The sequence below is a fragment of the Globicephala melas genome, chromosome 2 (assembly GCF_963455315.2).
Source record: "Globicephala melas chromosome 2, mGloMel1.2, whole genome shotgun sequence".
In the NCBI taxonomy this organism is placed as follows: domain Eukaryota; kingdom Metazoa; phylum Chordata; class Mammalia; order Artiodactyla; family Delphinidae; genus Globicephala; species Globicephala melas.
Window position 1 is genome coordinate 91,032,323 of NC_083315.2, and position 19,752 is coordinate 91,052,074.

Genomic DNA, 19,752 nt, shown 5'->3' on the forward strand with positions numbered 1-19,752 from the left:
TGGATCTTATCTCTCTGGTGGGCAGGTCCACACCTATGGTGTGTTTTGGGGTGTTTGTGGACTTATGATTTTAGGCAGCCTCTCTGCTAATGGGTGGGGTTGTGTTCCTGTATTGCTAGTTGTTTGCCATAGGGTGTCCAGCACCGTAGCTTGCTGGTCATTGAGTGACGCTGGCTGCTGGCGTTGAGATGGAGATCTCTGGGAGATTTTCGCCGTTTGATATTATGTGGAGCTGCGAGGTCTCTTGTTGACCAGTGTCCTGAAGTTGGCTCTCCCACCTCAGAGGCACAGCACTGACTCCTGGGTGAAGCACCAAGAGCCTTTCATCCACATGGCTCAAAATAAAAGGGAGAAAAAGTAGAGAGAAAGAATTAGTAGAAGTAGGAAGAAAGAAAGAAAGGAAGGAAGAAAGAAAAGAAGGAAAGAAGGAAGGAAAGAAAGGAGGGAGGGAGGGAGGGAGGGAAGGAGGGAGGGACGGTGGGAGGAAGGAAGGAAGGAAGGAGGGAAGGAAGGAGGGAAGGAAGGAAAAAAGCAAGCAAGAAAGAAAAAGTAAATTAAAATAAAGTAAAATACAATAAAGTTATTAAATTAAAAATAATTATTAAGAAAAAAAACAGAACCTTAGGACAAATGGTGGAAGCAAAGCTATACAGACAAAATCTCATACAGAAGCATACACATACACACTCACAAAAAGAGGAAAAGGGTAAAAAATCATAAATCTTGCTCTCAAAGTCCACCTCCTCAATTTGGGATGATTTGTTGTCTAAAGGAGGGAGGGAGGGAGGCAAAGAAGGAAGGAAGGAAGGAAGGAAGGAAGATAAAGTAAAATAAAGTTATTAAAATCAAAAATAATTATTAAGAAAAAACAATTTTTAAAAAAAAAGGACGGATAGAACCCTAGGACAAATGGTGGAAGCAAAGCTATACAGACAAAATCTCACAGAGAAGCATACACATACACACTCACAAAAAGAGGAAAATGGGAAAAAATCCTAAATCTTGCTCTCAAAGTCCACCTCCTCCATTTGGGATGATTCGTAGTCTATTCATGTATTCCACAGATGCAGGGTACATCAAGTTGATTGTGGAGCTTTTATCCGCTGCTTCTGAGGCTGCTGGGAGAGACTTCCCTTTTTCTTCTTTGTTCTCACAGCTCCCACGGGCTCAGCTTTGGATTTGGCCCCGCCTCTGCGTGTAGGTCGCAGAAGGGCGTCTGTTCTTTGCTCAGACAGGACGGGGTTAAAGGAGCCGCTGATTCGGGGTCTCCGGCTCACTGAGGCCAGGGAGAGAGAGGGGCACGGAGTGCGGGGCGAGCCTGCGGCGGCAGAGGCCGGCGTGACGTTGCACCAGCCTGAGGCTCGCCGTGCGTTCTCCCGGGGAAGTTGTCCCTGGATCCCGGGAACCTGGCAGTGGCGGGCTGGACAGGCTCCCCAGAAGCGGGGTGTGGATAGTAACCTGTGCTCGCACACAGGCTTCTTGCTGGCAGCAGCAGCAGCCTTGGCGTCTCCTGCCCGTCTCTGGGGTCCGCGCTTTGAGCCGCGGCTCGCGCCTGTCTCTGGAGCTCCTTTAAGCAGTGCTCTTAATCCCCTCTCCTCGGGCACCAGGAAACAAAGAGGGAAGAAAAAGTCTCTTGCCTCTTCGGCAGCTCCAGACCTTTTCCTGGATTCCCTCCCGGCTAGCCGGCTAGCCGTGGTGCACTAACCCCTTCCGACTGTGTTCATGCCGCCAACCCCAGTCCTCTCCCGGTGCTCCAACCGAAGCCCGAGCCTCAGCTCCCAGCCCCGCCCGCCCCGGCAGGTGAGCAGACAAGCCTCTCAGGCTGTTGAGTGCCGGTCGGCACCGATCCTTTGTGTGGGAATCTCTCCGCTTTGCCCTCCGCACCCCTGTTGCTGCGCTCTCCTCCGCGGCGCCGAAGCTCCCCCTCTCCGCCACCCGCAGTCTCCGCCCGCAAAGGGGCTTCCTAGTGTGTGGAAACCTTTCCTCCTTCACAGCTCCCTCCCACTGGTGCAGGTCCCGTCCCTATTCTTTTGTCTCTGTTTTTTCTTTTTTTCTTTTGCCCTACCCAGGTACGTGGGGGAGTTTCTTGCCTTTGGGAGGTCTGAGGTCTGCCAGCGCTCAGTAGGTGTTCTGTAGGAGTTGTTCCACGTGTAGATGTATTTCTGGTGTGTCTGTGGGGAGGAAGGTGATCTCCGCGTCTTACTCTTCCGCCGTCTTCCCCTCGTCCGTCTTATTTGTTTTTAAAGGAAAAATTGAATCTTTTATATGTACTTTTTTTTTTTTTTTTTTTTGCGGTATGCGGGCCTCTCACTGTTGTGGTCTCTCCCGTTGCGGAGCACAGGCTCCGGACGCGCAGGCTCAGCGGCCATGGCTCACGGGCCCAGCCGCTCCGCAGCATGTGGGATCTTCCCAGACCGGGGTACGAACCCGTGTCCCCTGCATCGGCAGCCAGACTCTCAGCCACTGCGCCACCAGGGAAGCCCTATATGTACTATTTTTGTAATATGCTTCCTGTGCTTAATGAAATATTGTGATAGGTTTTTTCTTGTCACTAAGTATGCAGGAACCTCATCTTTTTTTTACATCATAATTTTTAATTGCTGTGTAGTATTACAGTATATGAATGCATTATACTTTAGTCCCCTATTGCTGAAGAGGCTTTTCAAGTTTTTTGCTCATATAAACGTCTCTGCACCTCAAGGTTTAAACACTTGCCTAATTATTTTGTTACGATAAATTCTTCGAAGTGGATTTGCTGAAGAATACAGTATACTCTTTCTTATGACTCTGAATACATATTGTCAAATTGCTCTCAGAAAAGTAACTCCAATTTAAGCTCTCTCTAGCAGTATGTACATCTGTAATGGTACTGATATTTTTAATCTTTGTTGGTCTGATACATGAAAGATGGTGTTTAATTTTCATTTGCAGTTCTTTAATTATCAGTGAGGTTGACCATGTTTTCATGATTATTGACCTTTTTTTTCCTTTTTTGTAGTGAATTATCTGTTCCTGTCCTTCACCCTTTTCCTGTTTTTTGTAAAAGTTCCTTGTTTAGTAAAGATATTAATTCTTTACTTGTATTTGTTATCAATAAATTTTTTATGGTTTATATTTTGTCTCTGGAGTTTTGTGACATCTTCATTGTTTTAATACTTGATACCAGTTTATAAAGTAACCTTTGACTACTTTGAATTTATGAATTACATTATTTTATTCTTCAAATTAGAAGTCACTTGCAACAGACCAAAGGATAGGCTATAAAATACAAAGCTAATTTTTAGTCATGTTTTTATACTCAGTGAAAATGAATATCTCATTTACTGTAGTATTTAAATAACAGGTGTGTTAGGGAAGGGAACTCTCACCATAAGTGTTAGTTACCTATTTGAAGACACTGTCTCACCAACCCAGATAAGAAGGAAGCCAATAATAGAGGAAAAGTTAAAGATTAGAATTCTTTTGTTAACTGAAGACTAGATGGGAAATAATGATAATAAAAACAGTAATAATATTTAACAATTGTTTTTGAGTTCTTACTTCGTGCCAAGTATTGTGAACCTTGTTGAATTTGATGTCAAAAAAGGGAATTATTCACCTCATAATTCTCTGTTGCTGTGGTCCGAAAGAAAATACTGGATCAGTTGGACTATCTGATCCAGAAAAAAATGTATGTTTTATGGAGGTTTTTGATTCTTAAGTAACTAATTTTTTCTTTTACAATTCTATAGGATTTGATTAAACAATATAATACCTTAATAGAAGAAATGCTTCAAGTCCTCATCTATATTGTGGGTAAGATTAAAACATGTTTTGAAATAGAACATGAGTTACTTTTTAGAGAGAACATTAATAAGAACTGTAAGTTATTTTGTTCTCCTCCCAAATACAGCAGAGAATATTAGAGATTAATGTGACTAATGTGATTGATATGTTTAGGAACTCACCTTTTAAAAAACACAGCTATTACATCTTCATTTTTCAATACCTGATTTGTAATTGTTTGGACTTGTTTGTAGAGATCTGGGATATAATTATCCTAGTCAGAAAAGTAAATGTAAAATAACTATGTCGAGTGCTAAAAATTTTATGTGTGTATATATATATATATATAAAATTTCAATGTAACATTCATCTAAGTAAGATATATTTTCATCAAGTCATTCTGTTAAATTACTTTGTGCAAATATTGGCCATACTTCTACTTTTGTATATTCTATATTATAGTCTCTGTTGATCTTACCAGCTAAGTAAAAGTTTTTGACTTCTCATTCTGGTTCTTATTTCTTACTTTACTGCAGGAGACACTGCTTTGTATTAATACTTCCTAGTGAGGTTTCTAGCCATTAGCCAAATCTGAAAACCTGGGTTCATTTTATTTGTTTATTAGGGAGCTAGTTGCTGGGCTAGCTGCTTGTCTCAGCAGGAAGTGTGGTAAACCGTCATTGCTAAGTGAGATTGCTAAATCTTCCAGGCACTAACTCTTCTGGAATAACTCCAGAGTATTCCATAGGAAACTGCTGAAAAAAATGGACAAATTAAAAATGTGTAGAAGATTTTTAAGTTGGTGACATACTTTATTAAATTACAAAGACTTGAGGGGAATTTTTGTGTTTGTTCTTGGAATACTATATGAAGAATTTCTAATACTGCTTATTAATGCTATATATTAAAATTGCTAATATATTTTTGCTGTTTTATATTTTACTATTTTATTATTCCTACTATTATTTTGCTGTTATTTTGTTTACCCAAATTCATTGGGTATTTCCTTCTATGTGATTTGATTTTTAGTTAATATTTGCTGCATTCCTGAGTATAAGTTTATTACCTTTAGGAGTCATCATTTTTAAAAGTGTGTGTGTTTGTGTGTGTGTGTAAAATCTCTGATTATATTAAGATTAATATAATCTCTGATTATATTATATTAATTAAGAAAACATTAAGAAGTAGCAAAAGATTTGGATTAGGAATCAGAAGATCTAGAGTTGACCTCGCTATAAACTATCAAGAGCGTGCCATTTACATTTTTAGGGTCTCAAATTCTTGATTTGTAAAACGTGAAAGTAATCTACATGATCTCTAAGGTTCTTTCTAGCACGAAACTTATAGAGGGTACTGTTTTGGTGGAAAACAATTGAAAATTACAGTGTTTGAAGAGGAGTGAGTCTGTTGGAAGTGAATTAAATTAACAAAATGTCATTCTTTGGCTAATTTGTAGAATTCGTCAAATCTCTTAGGCAAAAAATTCCTGTCTTCTAATAACCCTCTTATAGATATCACAGGACTTTGTACTCATGTTGTAGTATTGAAAATCAGTGGTGACATAAGGTCAAATATTTTAAGCCTTCTTGAAGCATTGGGGATTAGATGCTGTTGACACCAGTGAAGTTCCCGTAGTTAATTTAGCTATTTTCTCTCCCCATTTGGCAGTTTATCGAGATGAAAAGTGGAAACCTGATTATGTGGGCATGTTAGCAACACCATCCATTCCTGATACATATTACTATTTTGTCATTTAACCCATAGAGATATTTTTAAGTATTTTGTTTTTTAGTTTTCACTTTGTTCTTTCTTAAATAACAAGTAGAGACAACATTGAGGAAATCTTGAAAGAAAAGCTATTGTTCCATGATGGCCACTACTTATTCAATGCTATCTTCCTTGTTTTCTGGGTTAGAGACCATGCTAATTTAATCAAGGGGCCTTGTTTATAATGTGTGAGTATGTGTATGTATATGTGTGTGTGTGTTTAAGTTAAGAGAAGGCCTGTGTTCTTCAGATCTCTTCATTTTTCTTCCTCTTTTAGCAAAGAGACTCTTGTTCAGATTTAGGAACATATCCAAATAATTTTTGGTTACTATCTCATAGATTTGATTTAATGCAGTGTTCTTGATGGGAAGAGATTTAAATGGAAAGCAATTAATTGTTTTACTTTTTCTTTTCATTGTTTGTATTAGGAGAGCGTTATGTCCCTGGAGTGGGAAATGTGACCAAAGAAGAGGTCACAATGAGAGAAATTATTCACTTGCTTTGTATTGAACCCATGCCACACAGTGCCATTGCCAAAAATTTACCTGAGAATGTAAGTGCAGTTTTGTTTTTCACTCCATTCACCTCAAGATGGGATAGTTTTTTCTATTTCTTTAATTGGAAGCCACTCGAAGTTTTAGGAAAATCTGTTTAGGAAATTTTCAGATATAAAACTCACCATTAATTTTTTTGTGGTATAAACTTTAATTCTGGCCTTTTGGGCATTAGGAAACATTTTAGAGACATTCTGACTGTTTAGAAAACATTTTAGAGCAGGAAACTCTTTGCTTTTTTGTTTTACTTTAACATAAATTTTCTCCAGAGGAAAAGGGGACTTCCTGAAATGCTGAGATTATTTGGGTGGTGTGTTAGTCTGGGTCTTCTGAGAAGCAGATGTCAAGACAAAAGATTTAAGATTTAATTAGGAACAATGACTATGAGAGAAATGGTGAGGAAACTGGGAAAGGCTGGGGGAGCCATCATACTGTGGTGCAAATCTGACTCCAGGTGAAGGAAAGAGGGAAGGAACGTTAGGTAGGACTGTCCTAGACTGCTGGGTAGTCTAATCAAGGCTTGTTGCCTTCCCATGTCTCCCGGAGTGAGCCTGCATTAGTATTTCTCTAGCTGGAGGTCTGCAGGGTGCAGTCTCATGGCTGACACAGGTGATACTTATGTTCAGTATTGCTGATATTGAAACAGTAATCCTAAAGATTATGAGTCATATTTTTCACTCCGAGATTTAATTTTGAATTAGAACAATGATTCTTAAAAGAGATTAGATTTACCTGTACTATCAAGGCTATCCAGAGAAGTAGAATGGAGGTAAGCTTTGACTGTTGGTCATTTTTCTTCCAACATACCTGTATCTTTTTCCAATTTCATTGTTAACTGATTCTCAAACTTTAACCATTTGGCATATCACCTTCATAATATTTGCACATCTGTCTACCAATTTTATAATTATTAATACAGTTTATTTATTTATTTATTATTATTTTTGGCTGTGTTGGGTCTTTGTTGCTGTGCGTGGGCTTTCTCTAGTTGCAGCTAGCGGGGGCTACTCTTCGTTGAGTGCGCAGCCTTCTCATTGTGTTGGCTTCTCTTGTTGCGGAACACAGGCTCTAGGCACACGGGCTTCAGTAGTTGTGGCGTGCAGGCTCAGTAGTTGTGGCTCACGGGCTCAGTAGCTGTGACGCACGGGCTTAGTGGCTCCACGGCATGGGGGATCTTCCCGGACCAGGGATTAAACCCACGTCCCCTGCATTGACAGGCAGATTCTTAACCACTGTGCCACCAGGGAAGTCCCTTATTAATACATTTTAAAATCAACTTACATTTTTCCTTAGCATCTTTCTAAGCAATATTACAATGAAATAGTAGGTTTAACATTCTAGATTAATTTTTTCCTAATACATGTTAAGATAAATGAATATTCAAAAATTTAAAAATATATAACTGTGTGCCACCTAAAATAATTTCACATACCAATAATGATACACATTCCGTATTTTGCAAAAAAAAAAAAAAAAAGCTTTAGTGTCTACCCTAAGTTTTCACTGCTTATCTCAAGTATGTTTTTAAAGGAGGCTAAATTTAATTTTTGCAACACTATAGGAATCTATGAATTTGCTTTAGTATATTGACTAGGTCCTTATCCTGATTTTAAATGACTTCATTAAGAAAAAATTCCTTATTGGGACTTCCCTGGTGGTCCCGTGGTTAGGACTCCATCCTTCCACTGCAGGGGCATGGGTTCGATCCCTGGTCGGAGAACTAAGATCCCACATGACCACGGCATGGCCAAAAAGAAACAACAAAAAAATTCCGAATTCAAGGAAAAATTCAGGCCAGTCAGAAAAAAATAAAATTATTATAATTGCAGAAACCAGAATATATTTGGACATCTACATATGTGTTTTACCGTAGATCCTATTTATTTTGTTACCTTGGTTTTAGGGATTAGTACAGCATGGGCATGTGCTTAAATGATGTGGGTGATGAACATACTAGATAAAGAAAATAATAATTTCTTTGAATTACTGGTTGTATGTGTATATATATATGAGGGCAAACTTAGATTAAATTTCTTCCTTAAGCAGTTTATACATACATCTTACCTCTGTTAAGAAATTGGTCGTCCAACCTAATTTTTAAATATTGGAAATTGATCTTTTTTTATTGTTTATAAAACACTCAGGAATGCTATTGAAAGTGTATTTTAGTTCACAGTAAGAGAAGATAAAGTCATTACATGAAGGTAAAAATGACAAAAATGTTGTTTCAACAGGAAAATAATGAAACTGGCTTAGAGAATGTCATAAACAAAGTGGCCACATTTAAGTAAGTACTTAATATTTATGCTTATTCTGAAAGTTAGACCAATCTTTGTTCTTGTATTTCGGATACTTTGTAGAAGCTCTGAAGTTCTTTCCTGAACTCCCAAGGACAAAAACAAAGTACAGACAGAATGGGTGAGAACAAGGGGCACACTGTAGGCACTTAGTACCTGTATGATGAAGAAATGAGTATTTTTGTCAAGTGAATGAGAAATGTCCATTTGTGATATTAAGTGACTTAAGTAAGCAAAAAAACCTTTCGATAGTCTCTTTCCCATCAATTCTAAGCCATGACTTCGTTTATTCTATTAAATTTTTATATTGTATTCTAATTTTAGACTTTGCTAGGATTAAAACATTATTTTGCAATCCTTTGATTCTTTGAGATACAAAAAAATGGAAATAAGGTTTTAAGTGGATTAATTCTTGAAATTAAAAATTGATACTGATAGTGAATTTTACTGTTATAGTAATATATTTATAGATAAATTGCTAGTTTCAAATAACCTTAAAAATAGAGTGTAGCTTTTTTATGCTCTAATATTGTTCAATAAAGTATTTCACTTACTTTGAAAGAGACCAAAAGCTGTTTAATGTGCAGAACAAATATGGTGTGCTCCTTTTGGCCTTAATGCTTTTCCTTATAGTTCTCTGTAGAGGATTCACCACTATATTTTCATTTACAATTCAATTTTCTACAGATACGATATCTTACTACCATTTTATATTTGACCTTAGACAATGCAAGCTGTAGTTGAACAGGAAATCTTGAACAGGCTTCGTTTTTAGCTTCTGAAGCCTTAGGGATTTAGGTAGGGTATGGGGTCAGATCTACGTAGTATAAAATAAACTTCTTCAGATTTGTTTAAATTTCATAATTATGAAACACAGCTTAGCTGTTACCAGGACTTTGAGCTTACAGTGTAGGTTTTTAGTTTTACTCTTGAAATGAAATTTCTCATTTCAGTTTAAGCAAGTTGAATGAGATAAGGCTGATTTCTTTTCTTGATTTTGACTTTTATATTAACTTTTAGGTTCTTATTTTGTCTTACTCTATACTTCAAGAGCACTGCAGTTCACCTCTGTATTTTGTATCGTTTTAGGAAACCAGGTGTATCAGGACATGGAGTTTATGAGCTGAAAGATGAATCATTGAAAGACTTCAATATGTACTTTTATCATTACTCCAAAACACAACATAGCAAGGTAGGAAAAGTTATCCTCTTCAGTAAATAGCCTAAAATGCTTTATGCTTTCTAACTCCATAGAAAATTGCCTGGTTTTTCTGTAGTTTCATACTGGTTTTCATTATTAGAGCTCATTATCTTACCCAAGAAATTAAAATTGAATCAATAATGTTATCTAGTTTGTAGGAAATATTCACATTTTCCTGATTATACCAAAAATATTCTTTTAGTTGTGTTAGGGGTAGGAGGATTCAATCAAGGATCATGCACTTTATTTGCTGTCATGTTGCTATAGTCTCCTTTAATTTGGAATAATCTTTTTGCCTTTTTTTGTCTTTCATAACATTGACATTTCTGTAGAGTATAGGCTAGTTGTCTTTTAGAATATCCTATATTCTGGATATGTCTGATTGTATTCTTGTGAGTAGATTCAAATTAAACATCTTAGGGCAAAAATACTACATAAATGATATATTGCATCACATCAGTAGGCACATATAATGTCTTTTTGTCCCATTAAGGGTTGATGTTAAGTTAGATCACTTAGTTAAGGTAATATCTGGCTTTGTCCTTATAAAATGAATAATTTCCAGTTTGTCGTACAATGCCCTGTATATAATAGACACTAGGTAAATACTGTTGACTGAAAGAATGGGGACTAAATTAGTGATGAAGATTATTACCCATCTATTTTGCAGTGGCTTTCCCTAGGACAACCATTTTGTTTCTGGAATAAGGTAGCATTTGAATACATATTTCAGTATATAAAGTATTTTGGTAGGTTTGTGAATCTTTCCTGCCTGCTTCAAAGTACCCCATTTTTTTCATACTTGTCAAGTGATGTATTTTAAGATAGACTTTTTTTTTTAAATATATATAGGCTGAACACATGCAGAAGAAAAGGAGAAAACAGGAAAACAAAGATGAAGGTAAAAAATGAGACACTGAATTGACTCATTTTGACTATATGCTGTGATTTTGTATCAGCAAAGCATATAGTGTTTTGTTTTTGTTGTTTTTTGAGAGTGGGCAACTAATGGAAGTGCAAAGAACCCTTTGTTTCTTGCTCACATATTAAGGTATAGCCTACATCAGTGGTGATAGAATTTTAAATTTATAACAAATGGAGTTTATTTTGGGTGACTTACATAGTGACTTATTTCCCTTGACATTGATGTTTTCAGCGCTTTAAAGGTAACAAAGATCATGTGTTGTTTTGCGTGTAATATATGATTCTGACATTTGCAATTTAGCATGAAGGATAACCCAAATAAAATTGTACCTATTTGTCTCTCCTGACATTGATCTCCTACCCACTTTAGCACTACCACCACCTCCTCCTCCTGAATTCTGCCCTGCTTTCAGCAAAGCAGTTAACCTTCTCAATTGTGATATCATGATGTACATTCTCAGGACCATATTTGAGCAGGCAGTAGACCCAGATTCTAACTTGTGGACTGAAGGGATGCTCCAAATGGTATGTATACCGAAAATATTTTCTCTATTTCAAATACTTTCTCTACTTCATAGAGTTCTTGGAGGTCTGGAGAAGATCGGTAGTCTAACTTTCTGACTTCAGAACCACAACTAGAGCACCTGAGACCTAAGGGTCATTGAAAACAGCTTAGATGTGGCACAGATTTCCTTGTGACACATTCTCAAGTTTTTAGGATCATTACTCTTGAGAATCATTTACATTAAAAAAAAAGCAGAGAAAAATTTTAAAAAGGGCTGTTCCTGCTAATAATAAATTGGCATGTCATTATTGTATCATAGTTTTCTGTATTTTTATTTCACATTGTATTATCAGGAGACAGTATAATAAAGATTTGAAGACAGGTTTAGGCTTGAATTTACTTCACTTGGGTTAGCGCACTTCCCATTTAAGGAGCAAAGAGTAATTTCCCCATTGCTAAAATGGGTTTAAATATAATTATTTCATAGAGTTGTTATGAGAATTAGCTCATTAAATGGAAGCAGCTATTTTTTTCTTCATACTGTTATGGATAAGTTATTTAATAATGTCACCTTTGGTAGCTGTAATAGGATATTTATTTATCATCTGCCAACTAAATTTCCTTGGCTGTTATTGGTCTGGAGGCTCTAAATGCTATCATACTCTATGTGTATCTCACTTTTTTTTTTTATAACAGCGGTAAATAAATGCAGTAAAAATTTCAACCCATAGAGATATATTTGAAATCAAAAGTTAAAATTTCTCTCCCTGCCTCCCATCGCCCTACCTAAAGGTTTGTATCATCTGAAAGTCGTTCCACATTAGAGCATATAGGCCTACCTCATGCTTATAGCTGTGTATTCCATTGTATGGACATCTATGATGCATTAACTATCTCCTGTTAATAGACATTTAGGTTGTTTTTAGGTCTTTGTATAACAAAGAACACTAAAATGAACATTGTTGTACAAATATCTTTGTACACTTAAGTGAGTGACTCTGTTACACTAATTCCTAGCACTAGGTCTGTACCTTTACATTTTTGATAGATATTGTCTAATTGGCCTCCAAAAATGTTATACTGATTTACTTTCCCATTACCAGTGTGGTGAAGAGTGCCTGCTTCCTAACACCTTTGCCAGCTCTGTATTTTACTAAGCTCTAAAATATTTGCCTTTTTTTTTTTTTTTGCCATTTTAATAGGTGAAAAACAGATGATCTTGTTTCACTCACATTTCTTTAATTTTAAGTGAACTTGAACCCTTTTTTTTTTGGCCGTGCCATGTGGCTTGTGGGAACTTCCCCGACCTGGGATTGAACCCAGGCCACGGCAGTGGAAGCCCAGAATCCTAACCACTAGTCCACCAGGCAACTCCCAAGATTGAACATTTTTCATATGTGTATATTTCATTTCTTTTTCTGTGAACTGCTTGTTCATAACCTTTGCACATTTTTTACCCATCAGATTGCTTATTTTTTTACCTCCATTTAAAATGTATTTACCTGAAGAAGCACAGTTTTAAAGATCTTGTCCTACTTTCCTTTTTCAGGCGTTTCATATTCTGGCATTGGGCTTACTAGAAGAAAAGCAACAGCTTCAAAAATCTCCCGAAGAAGAAGTGACATTTGACTTTTACCATAAGGCCTCAAGTATGTTTTAGTATCATTTTCAACACAGTTTCAGCTATTTGCCAATTTGTAGCAGAAAGTTTAGCTCTGACAGGATTTTAATCTGTTAGTCCTTAAGACGGAAAACTCTGAAATTGTTTTAAGTCTTTTCGTAGCATTTTTAGTTTTTAACATTTTCAGTAACACAGGTATGTTTTTTAATCCCCATGGCAGTCCTTTTACTGCATGATCTCACCCCCCTTTTGGGGGTGCTGCATGCATTGATGGTTTCTTACTTTTATTCCTTGTCTCAGTATTATCAAATATTTGCTGCTATCTCAACCATAATGTTTATACTACCCATCTATGGAAGATATTAATGTTCCTGAATTTAAAATGATTGCAGAAGTCTGAGTGAATGATAATGTGTTTGTTTTGCACAATTTTCAATGTGGAAGAGCAGGATAGGTTTAGATTAGATTTTTCTTAAACGCTACATGATTAAGACAGTTTTTTCAGAGCACATTCTAGGAACATTGATTTATAAGATCAATAAGACAAAAACATCTCATTTTCTATTTAAACACTATTTTTTAGATTCTTGACTACATCATAAACCTATTCAGTTTATGGATAGGACAGCTCCCACTTCCATATTTTTGGGAGCTTTGGTTCTCAGTAAGTACTTTTAGACAGTGAGCCAAGTAGAGGGAAGGCAAAAGATATATCATTAAGGGTAGTTTTCACTTAGCAGCCCCAGTGGAACATGTACAAGAGAGACCTAAAGTAATTCCGGTTTTTCAAGTTCTTTAATTTAATACTTAGTACTTCATGTAATTGTAGATTCTTCCATTGAAAAATTAATGTAGTTAGGGGATTGACTGCAAACTTTGGTTATCAATGTGAATAACATTAACTATAAATTATAATTTATACATAATTATGAAGATATATGTTCATGATATATACTTTTTGTGTTTTAAAAAAGGATTGGGAAGTTCAGCCATGAATGCTCAGAATATACAAATGCTTTTAGAAAAACTCAAGGGAATTCCCCAGTTAGAAGGCCAGAAGGACATGATTACATGGATACTCCAGGTAAAACTGAAAAATAAACTGATCATTATCTTGGTTTAAATATTTAAGAATCTTCTGCTTGCCTTTAAGATTAAACCATAATATTCTCTAATTGTAAAATCATTTACTACTGATTTTCATGATCACTCATAATTTTTCATGTTAGTAATCCTATTTTCCGTATGTTTTAGTGAGGGCTCTTTTTAATAAATTAACATTTATTCGTTTCATTATTCAGTAAATACGTATTGGGTACCTGCTTATGTGCCATGTTCATTTCTAGGCTCCGAAAAAGACAGATAAGGTGCTTGCTATCATGTTGCAAACATTGAGCTATAGACAATAAACAAAAAAATTATCAGAATAATTCAGTAGATGAGTAGGGGTAACTTTAGATGGGTAATCAGAAAAGGCCTCTTTTAGGTGGTAACACTGGAACTGAATGACATGGAGCCAGTCTTACAAGTATCTTGAAAAGTCCTCCAGAATGAGGGAACAGCAATGCGGAAGCTCTAAGGAGGCCAGAAAGAAGGCTAGTGTGACTGGAACATAATGGGGGAGGGAGAGAAAGGTAGGCAGCAAGGTCAGAGGCACAGCCGGGGCCACGTCATATAGGACCTTACAGGTCAGGGGTAAATGGATTATAGGGACAAGAGTAAACACAGGGTAACCATTAGAAGATTATTGCAGTAATCCTGGTGAGAAATGAGCATGACTTCAGCTAGAAAGCAGATGGCAAGAAGCTGGACTGATTCACGTATAATGTGATAGTAGGAGCTATAGAAATTGCTGATACATTAGATGGCAGAAGTGAGAGAAATCAAAATGACTCCTAATTTGGAGTTTGAACTATTGGGTGGATGGCAGTGCCTTTGGGGAGGAGTGAATGAGGGGTAGGGAGAGAGGTCAGGAATGTTACTTTAATGGAAAACCCTCCAAATGGAAACATGAAGCCAAGGTTATGGAGCTTCCTTTCACGGTATTTATGAAAATATTTTTATGTTATCAGCTAGATATTATGTTGATAATTAGAATATAGGGTGGGGATTCCCTGGTGGCGCAGTGGTTGGGAGTCCACCTGCCGATGCAGGGGACGCAGGTTCGTGCCCCGGTCCAGGAAGATCCCACATGCTGCGGAGCAGCTGGGCCCGGCTGGGCCCGTGAGCCATGGCCGATGAGCCTGCGCGTCTGGAGCCTGTGCTCCGCAACGGGAGAGGCCACAACAGTGAGAGGCCCGCATACCACAAAAAAAAAAAAAAAAGAATATAGGGTGGTTACATCAATTGGGGATCTTTGTACTGATTTGTACTTCAAGCAGTTAGTCCTTTTTATTACTTAATCAGAGACACTCCTTAAACAAGTGTGATATAATTTGATATGTAACTATAAGGTAATGATGTTATCAAGATTTCTCTTGAAGTAGATTTCATGAATATTTACTATTTTTCTTAAACCTACCAATATAATCATTTTAAAATATAAAACAAAAACAAATAAAAGAAGTAAAGTAGATAACTATTCTATAGATTTTACTCATATGTAGAATATTAAATTAAATAAATGAACAGATCAAACCAAACAAAATCAAGCACATAGATACAGAAAACAGAGTAGTGATTACCAGAGGGAAGGGAGTAGGGGCAGAGTGAAATGGGCTAAGGGGTCAACTGTATCATAATGGATGGAAACTAAGTTTTTGGTGGTGTGCATGCTGTAGTGTATAGAGATGTAGAAATACAACATTGTACACATGAAACTTGTATAATGTTATAAACCAATGATACCGCAATTTTAAAAAAGTCAGTTGAGCCATCAATTAGTCCAACATTTATATCCTATGGACCTGGTGTTATAAATTGGAGATCTGGTCCTGAAAGTTCATTTTTCCATTACAATACCAAAGTCCATTGTCAAAATATATAAAAATCACAAATATCTGTTCTTATAAACATTAGATACTTTATCCAAATGGTTAATATAAAGTTTTGTTTTAAGTTCCTTGTGGGAGTTTTTTCCACATGAGACTGAGGCTCTTTCAAAATATAAATACTACAAGTTTTATGGATGTGCTGTCCTATTTCTGAAATCTTGATATTGTTAAAAAGAATGAGATAGCTCTTCCTTGGCACTGCCTGCGGAGGTGGCGGCCGTCTCCTACTTGGCATCATGGCTACCCTCATGAAGCCCAAGATTGTCAAAAAGAGGACCAAGAAGTTCATCTAGCACCAGTCAGGCCAGTATGTCAAAATTAAGTGTAACTGGCAGAAACCCAGAGGTATTGACAGTAAGGTGCTCAGAAGATTCAAGGGCCAGATCTTGATGGGAGCAACAAGAAAACAAAGCACATGCTGCCCAGTGGCTTCCGGAAGTTCCTAGTCCACAACATCGAGGAGCTTGAAGTGCTGCTATGCAACAAATCATACTCTACTGAGACTGCTCACAATGTCTCCTCAGAGAACTGTAAAGCCATTGTAGAGAGAGCAGCCCAGCTGGCCACCAGAGTCACCAATCTTTGTGCCAGGTTGTGCAGTGAAGAAAATGAGTACACAGCTCATGTGCACGTTGTATTTGTGTCAATAAAACCATAAAACTCAGACAAAAAAAGAGTAAGATAGATCTGTATAAGCTGTTTTGCAAACACCTCTAAAGATAAATGATGAAGTGAAAAAGGAAAGTAGGAAACAGTGTATATAGTAGGATCGGTTTTTATGAGAATATATGTAAATATAAAGAAATATATATTCTGATTTTTTTCCTGAAAAGAAATACTAATTATCTTTAATTTAGTTGATTTTGGGGAGAGGGACTGGCATCAGGAAGAAAAGGTATCACTTTCCATATTGTATCTTTGTCTTTATATGTCTTTGCACTAAAAATGTTATTTTAAATTTTAAAAAATTTCCATAGCAAAAGCAGAGGTATGCTCACCCCTGCAGACTGATTCAGCTGATTTTTGCTATCCCCAACCTTCTTCTTAGCTGGATTGCTATTTATTATGTATTTGCAGGTATTTCTCTCTCTCTCTCTCTCTGTGTGTGTGTGTGTGTGTGTGTGTGTGTGTGTGTAAATATATATAAATAGCTTAAGTTTAAGTCAAAGACATTTGGAGACATGATGACAAAATCGTTGAGTGAATTTCTCTGTTCCTGATCAATCTAACCATATCTTTTTTTAACATTTCATCTGTTTTTCACAGATGTTTGACACCGTGAAGCGATTAAGAGAAAAATCTTGTTTAATTGTAGCAACTACATCAGGATCAGAATCTATTAAAAATGATGAGGTAATAACATTATAATGATGATGACGTTCATCTCTGTCTTTGAACTTTACTGGTATAAGGGAGCTGCTTCTTTTTGTGAGAAGGAACCTGTTTATTGTAAGGTATATAAGATGTCTACTATTGTTCATTGTGTTTCTGTACCACAGGGATTAGTGGTAGTTGACATACATAGTTATCCAATATAATATATATATTTCACAAAAGTATAGGAAATTGATGTTCAGTGCAGCGCTGTTGAAAATACCATATTTTATTAATTTTTGAAATATTTTAATGTCTGAAATTGGAATATGTCTTATAATCCTTGCCTTCTTATTATTTAATCAGCAGCATTCTTAGTGGAACACAAGATTATGGTGCATCTAAGATTTAATGAAACGCAGTAATCTTTACGTTATGAATTTCCATAATATAACGAATCAGGTTTTGATGATTCTAATCTCAAAATCATTAGAATATTATTACTTGTGGTTATTAACTATCTTTCCTAAAAGAAAAACACTGGACTTAAGTTAAAATAAATAAAAAGACACCAATGCATTTCAGTAATGTTGTTAAAGTTCTCATTCTTAGCAATGTGTTAAGTAGTAACTGTTAGACATCAAGTTGGCTTTAAATTGATTAAATGTCAGTGGTTAAATGATTGACAAATGATTCAAAATTATTATTATTATTTTTTTTTTTTGGTGGTACGCGGGCCTCTCACTGCTGTGGCCTCTCCTGTTGCGGAGCACAGGCTCCAGATGCGCAGGCTCAGCGGCCATGGCTCACGGGCCCAGCCGCTCCGCGGCATGTGGGATCTTCCCAGACCGGGGCACGAACCCGTGTCCCCTGCATTGGCAGGTGGACTCTCAACCACTGCGCCACCAGGGAAGCCCTCAAAATTATTATTTCATTTAATTTTGTTTCTTAACATACCTGCATTGAATATAAAAAGCAGTTTATTAGATATTTAAGATACTTGGCATTTTAAGTTAAAAAAATGTTTTAATAAGTTAAATTATTGAAGTAACCAGTGGAACAATTAATTGTAAGATGTGATGGAGCCTGTATGTTAATTTTGAGTCATCAGATTGAATCTGAGTTTACTCTAGGAAATTTTGCCTCACTGAACAGTATATGTAAATTTTCACAATGGATCTTACCTAATTTTTCTGGTCTTTTAATACCCAGATTACTCATGATAAAGAAAAAGCAGAACGAAAAAGAAAAGCTGAAGCTGCTAGGCTTCATCGCCAGAAGATCATGGCTCAGATGTCCGCCTTACAGAAGAACTTTATTGAAACTCACAAACTCATGTATGACAGTACGTCAGAAATGTCTGGGAAAGAAGACTCCATTATGGAGGAAGAGAGGTAAAATAAAGCAAAACTAAAAATTAGCAACCCAGTTTCTTGTAGGAAAAATTACATATTCACTTTAAATAATATTTTTTCAAAATATATTTCAAAGTAAGAGAAATCACACTATTTTTAAGCTAGCAAGGGCACAGTGAAGCCTCTTACTGGATGTAATTTTATGTTGATAAACTGTTCAAGTGCACAATGAAGTTAGTCGGGAACCTTTATGCACAAAAAGGCATGACGATGGAAACAGCAAAGATAGAAATCATCTCCTGTTATCTTGTACGTGCGGACTTCTTTAGGTACACATTTATGTATCAGTTCATATATTCCACATCATTTTTATGAGTTCTGGTAAAAATGACTGCTGCTATTACAGATTGAAAAAAAACCCTTCACTTGAAAAAAATGGTCCATGTTAATTTTTCCTTTTTTCTAAAAAAGAAAGAAGGCAATGCCTATAGTTTTAGTCATGGAGAGCACATTGGAATGGGAATTAGTAAACCTCGTTTTCTGACTATGACACTATGCTGTGCTCTTGGGGAAATCTGCTAACTTTCTGAGAGTAGTGTTTTGTGGGCTGTTATTTAGATACAGTGAGAAAAGGGAGGAGGCAAAATAATGGTTCTTTGAAAAGCATTCCAATTTAAAATATTGAAAATCCCTTCTATGCTTATTTTTAAAAACAAGCTTTCACTGCTCCTTAAAACAATGTGTGTTGTGGATACTTTTAGGAAATTGTGCTTCTGCAATAACAGTAGACAGTAAACATTATACTTTACATAATATGTCTGTAATCCTGAAGCTGAGTATGCTAACAAAGAACCACAAAGAATACTGACTCTATATCTTAAAGATTAAAATTATGGTGGTAAACTATCCTGGGATGACAACATCCCAGTAATAAAACTAGAAACTAATACAAAACTTTAAACAACAAGCAGAAGTCCCAACCCTCTTGATATTACCTATGAACAATATAACATTTAGAAAGTAATGAACAAGAGACTACTGTATATTTATTCAAACAAGAGGATGTAAGCAGAAATGTACTCAGAATTAATTAATGGCCCTAGTGCTTTCATAATATATTTTTATTGCCTGATTTATTGTACACATAAAATTGTGTATGTGTTCTCACTGAAAACAATTCACATAACACAGTAAGTCTCCTTTGACCGTCCTCTGCATTCCTGATCTTTCTCCACAGATAACCATTGTGATAATAACTATGGTTCTAGGTGTCTTTCTATGCATTTGTAAACATGTGTACGTGAATAATAATGAGTCTTGTTTTGTGTGTTTTAGTGGCTTTTTAAAATTTTACCATCCTTTTTTGTTCTGTGGGTTGCTTTTTCATTCAGTGTCTTTTAAATCTTTTCATGTCAATACAGATAGACCTTTAGAGTAGATTCTACATCATTCTTTA

The 19,752-nt window shown here is 36.3% G+C and overlaps 1 protein-coding gene and 1 pseudogene across 3 annotated transcripts in view; both read left to right on the forward strand.

The window, feature by feature from the left end:
* UBR1 (ubiquitin protein ligase E3 component n-recognin 1) overlaps positions 1-19,752 on the forward strand; it is a 166,934-nt gene that overhangs the window by 99,789 nt on the left and 47,393 nt on the right. For all 3 annotated transcript variants that reach the window (XM_030842844.2, XM_060294402.1, XM_030842843.2), the window contains exons 20-29: positions 3,732-3,795; positions 5,961-6,085; positions 8,321-8,373; positions 9,473-9,575; positions 10,437-10,485; positions 10,879-11,033; positions 12,563-12,662; positions 13,609-13,718; positions 16,894-16,980; positions 18,154-18,335. In XM_030842844.2, coding sequence (XP_030698704.1) covers positions 3,732-3,795; positions 5,961-6,085; positions 8,321-8,373; positions 9,473-9,575; positions 10,437-10,485; positions 10,879-11,033; positions 12,563-12,662; positions 13,609-13,718; positions 16,894-16,980; positions 18,154-18,335 — 1,028 coding nt within the window. The remainder of the gene's footprint in view (positions 1-3,731; positions 3,796-5,960; positions 6,086-8,320; positions 8,374-9,472; positions 9,576-10,436; positions 10,486-10,878; positions 11,034-12,562; positions 12,663-13,608; positions 13,719-16,893; positions 16,981-18,153; positions 18,336-19,752) is intronic.
* On the forward strand, positions 15,864-16,285 carry LOC132596804 (large ribosomal subunit protein eL32-like; annotated as a pseudogene).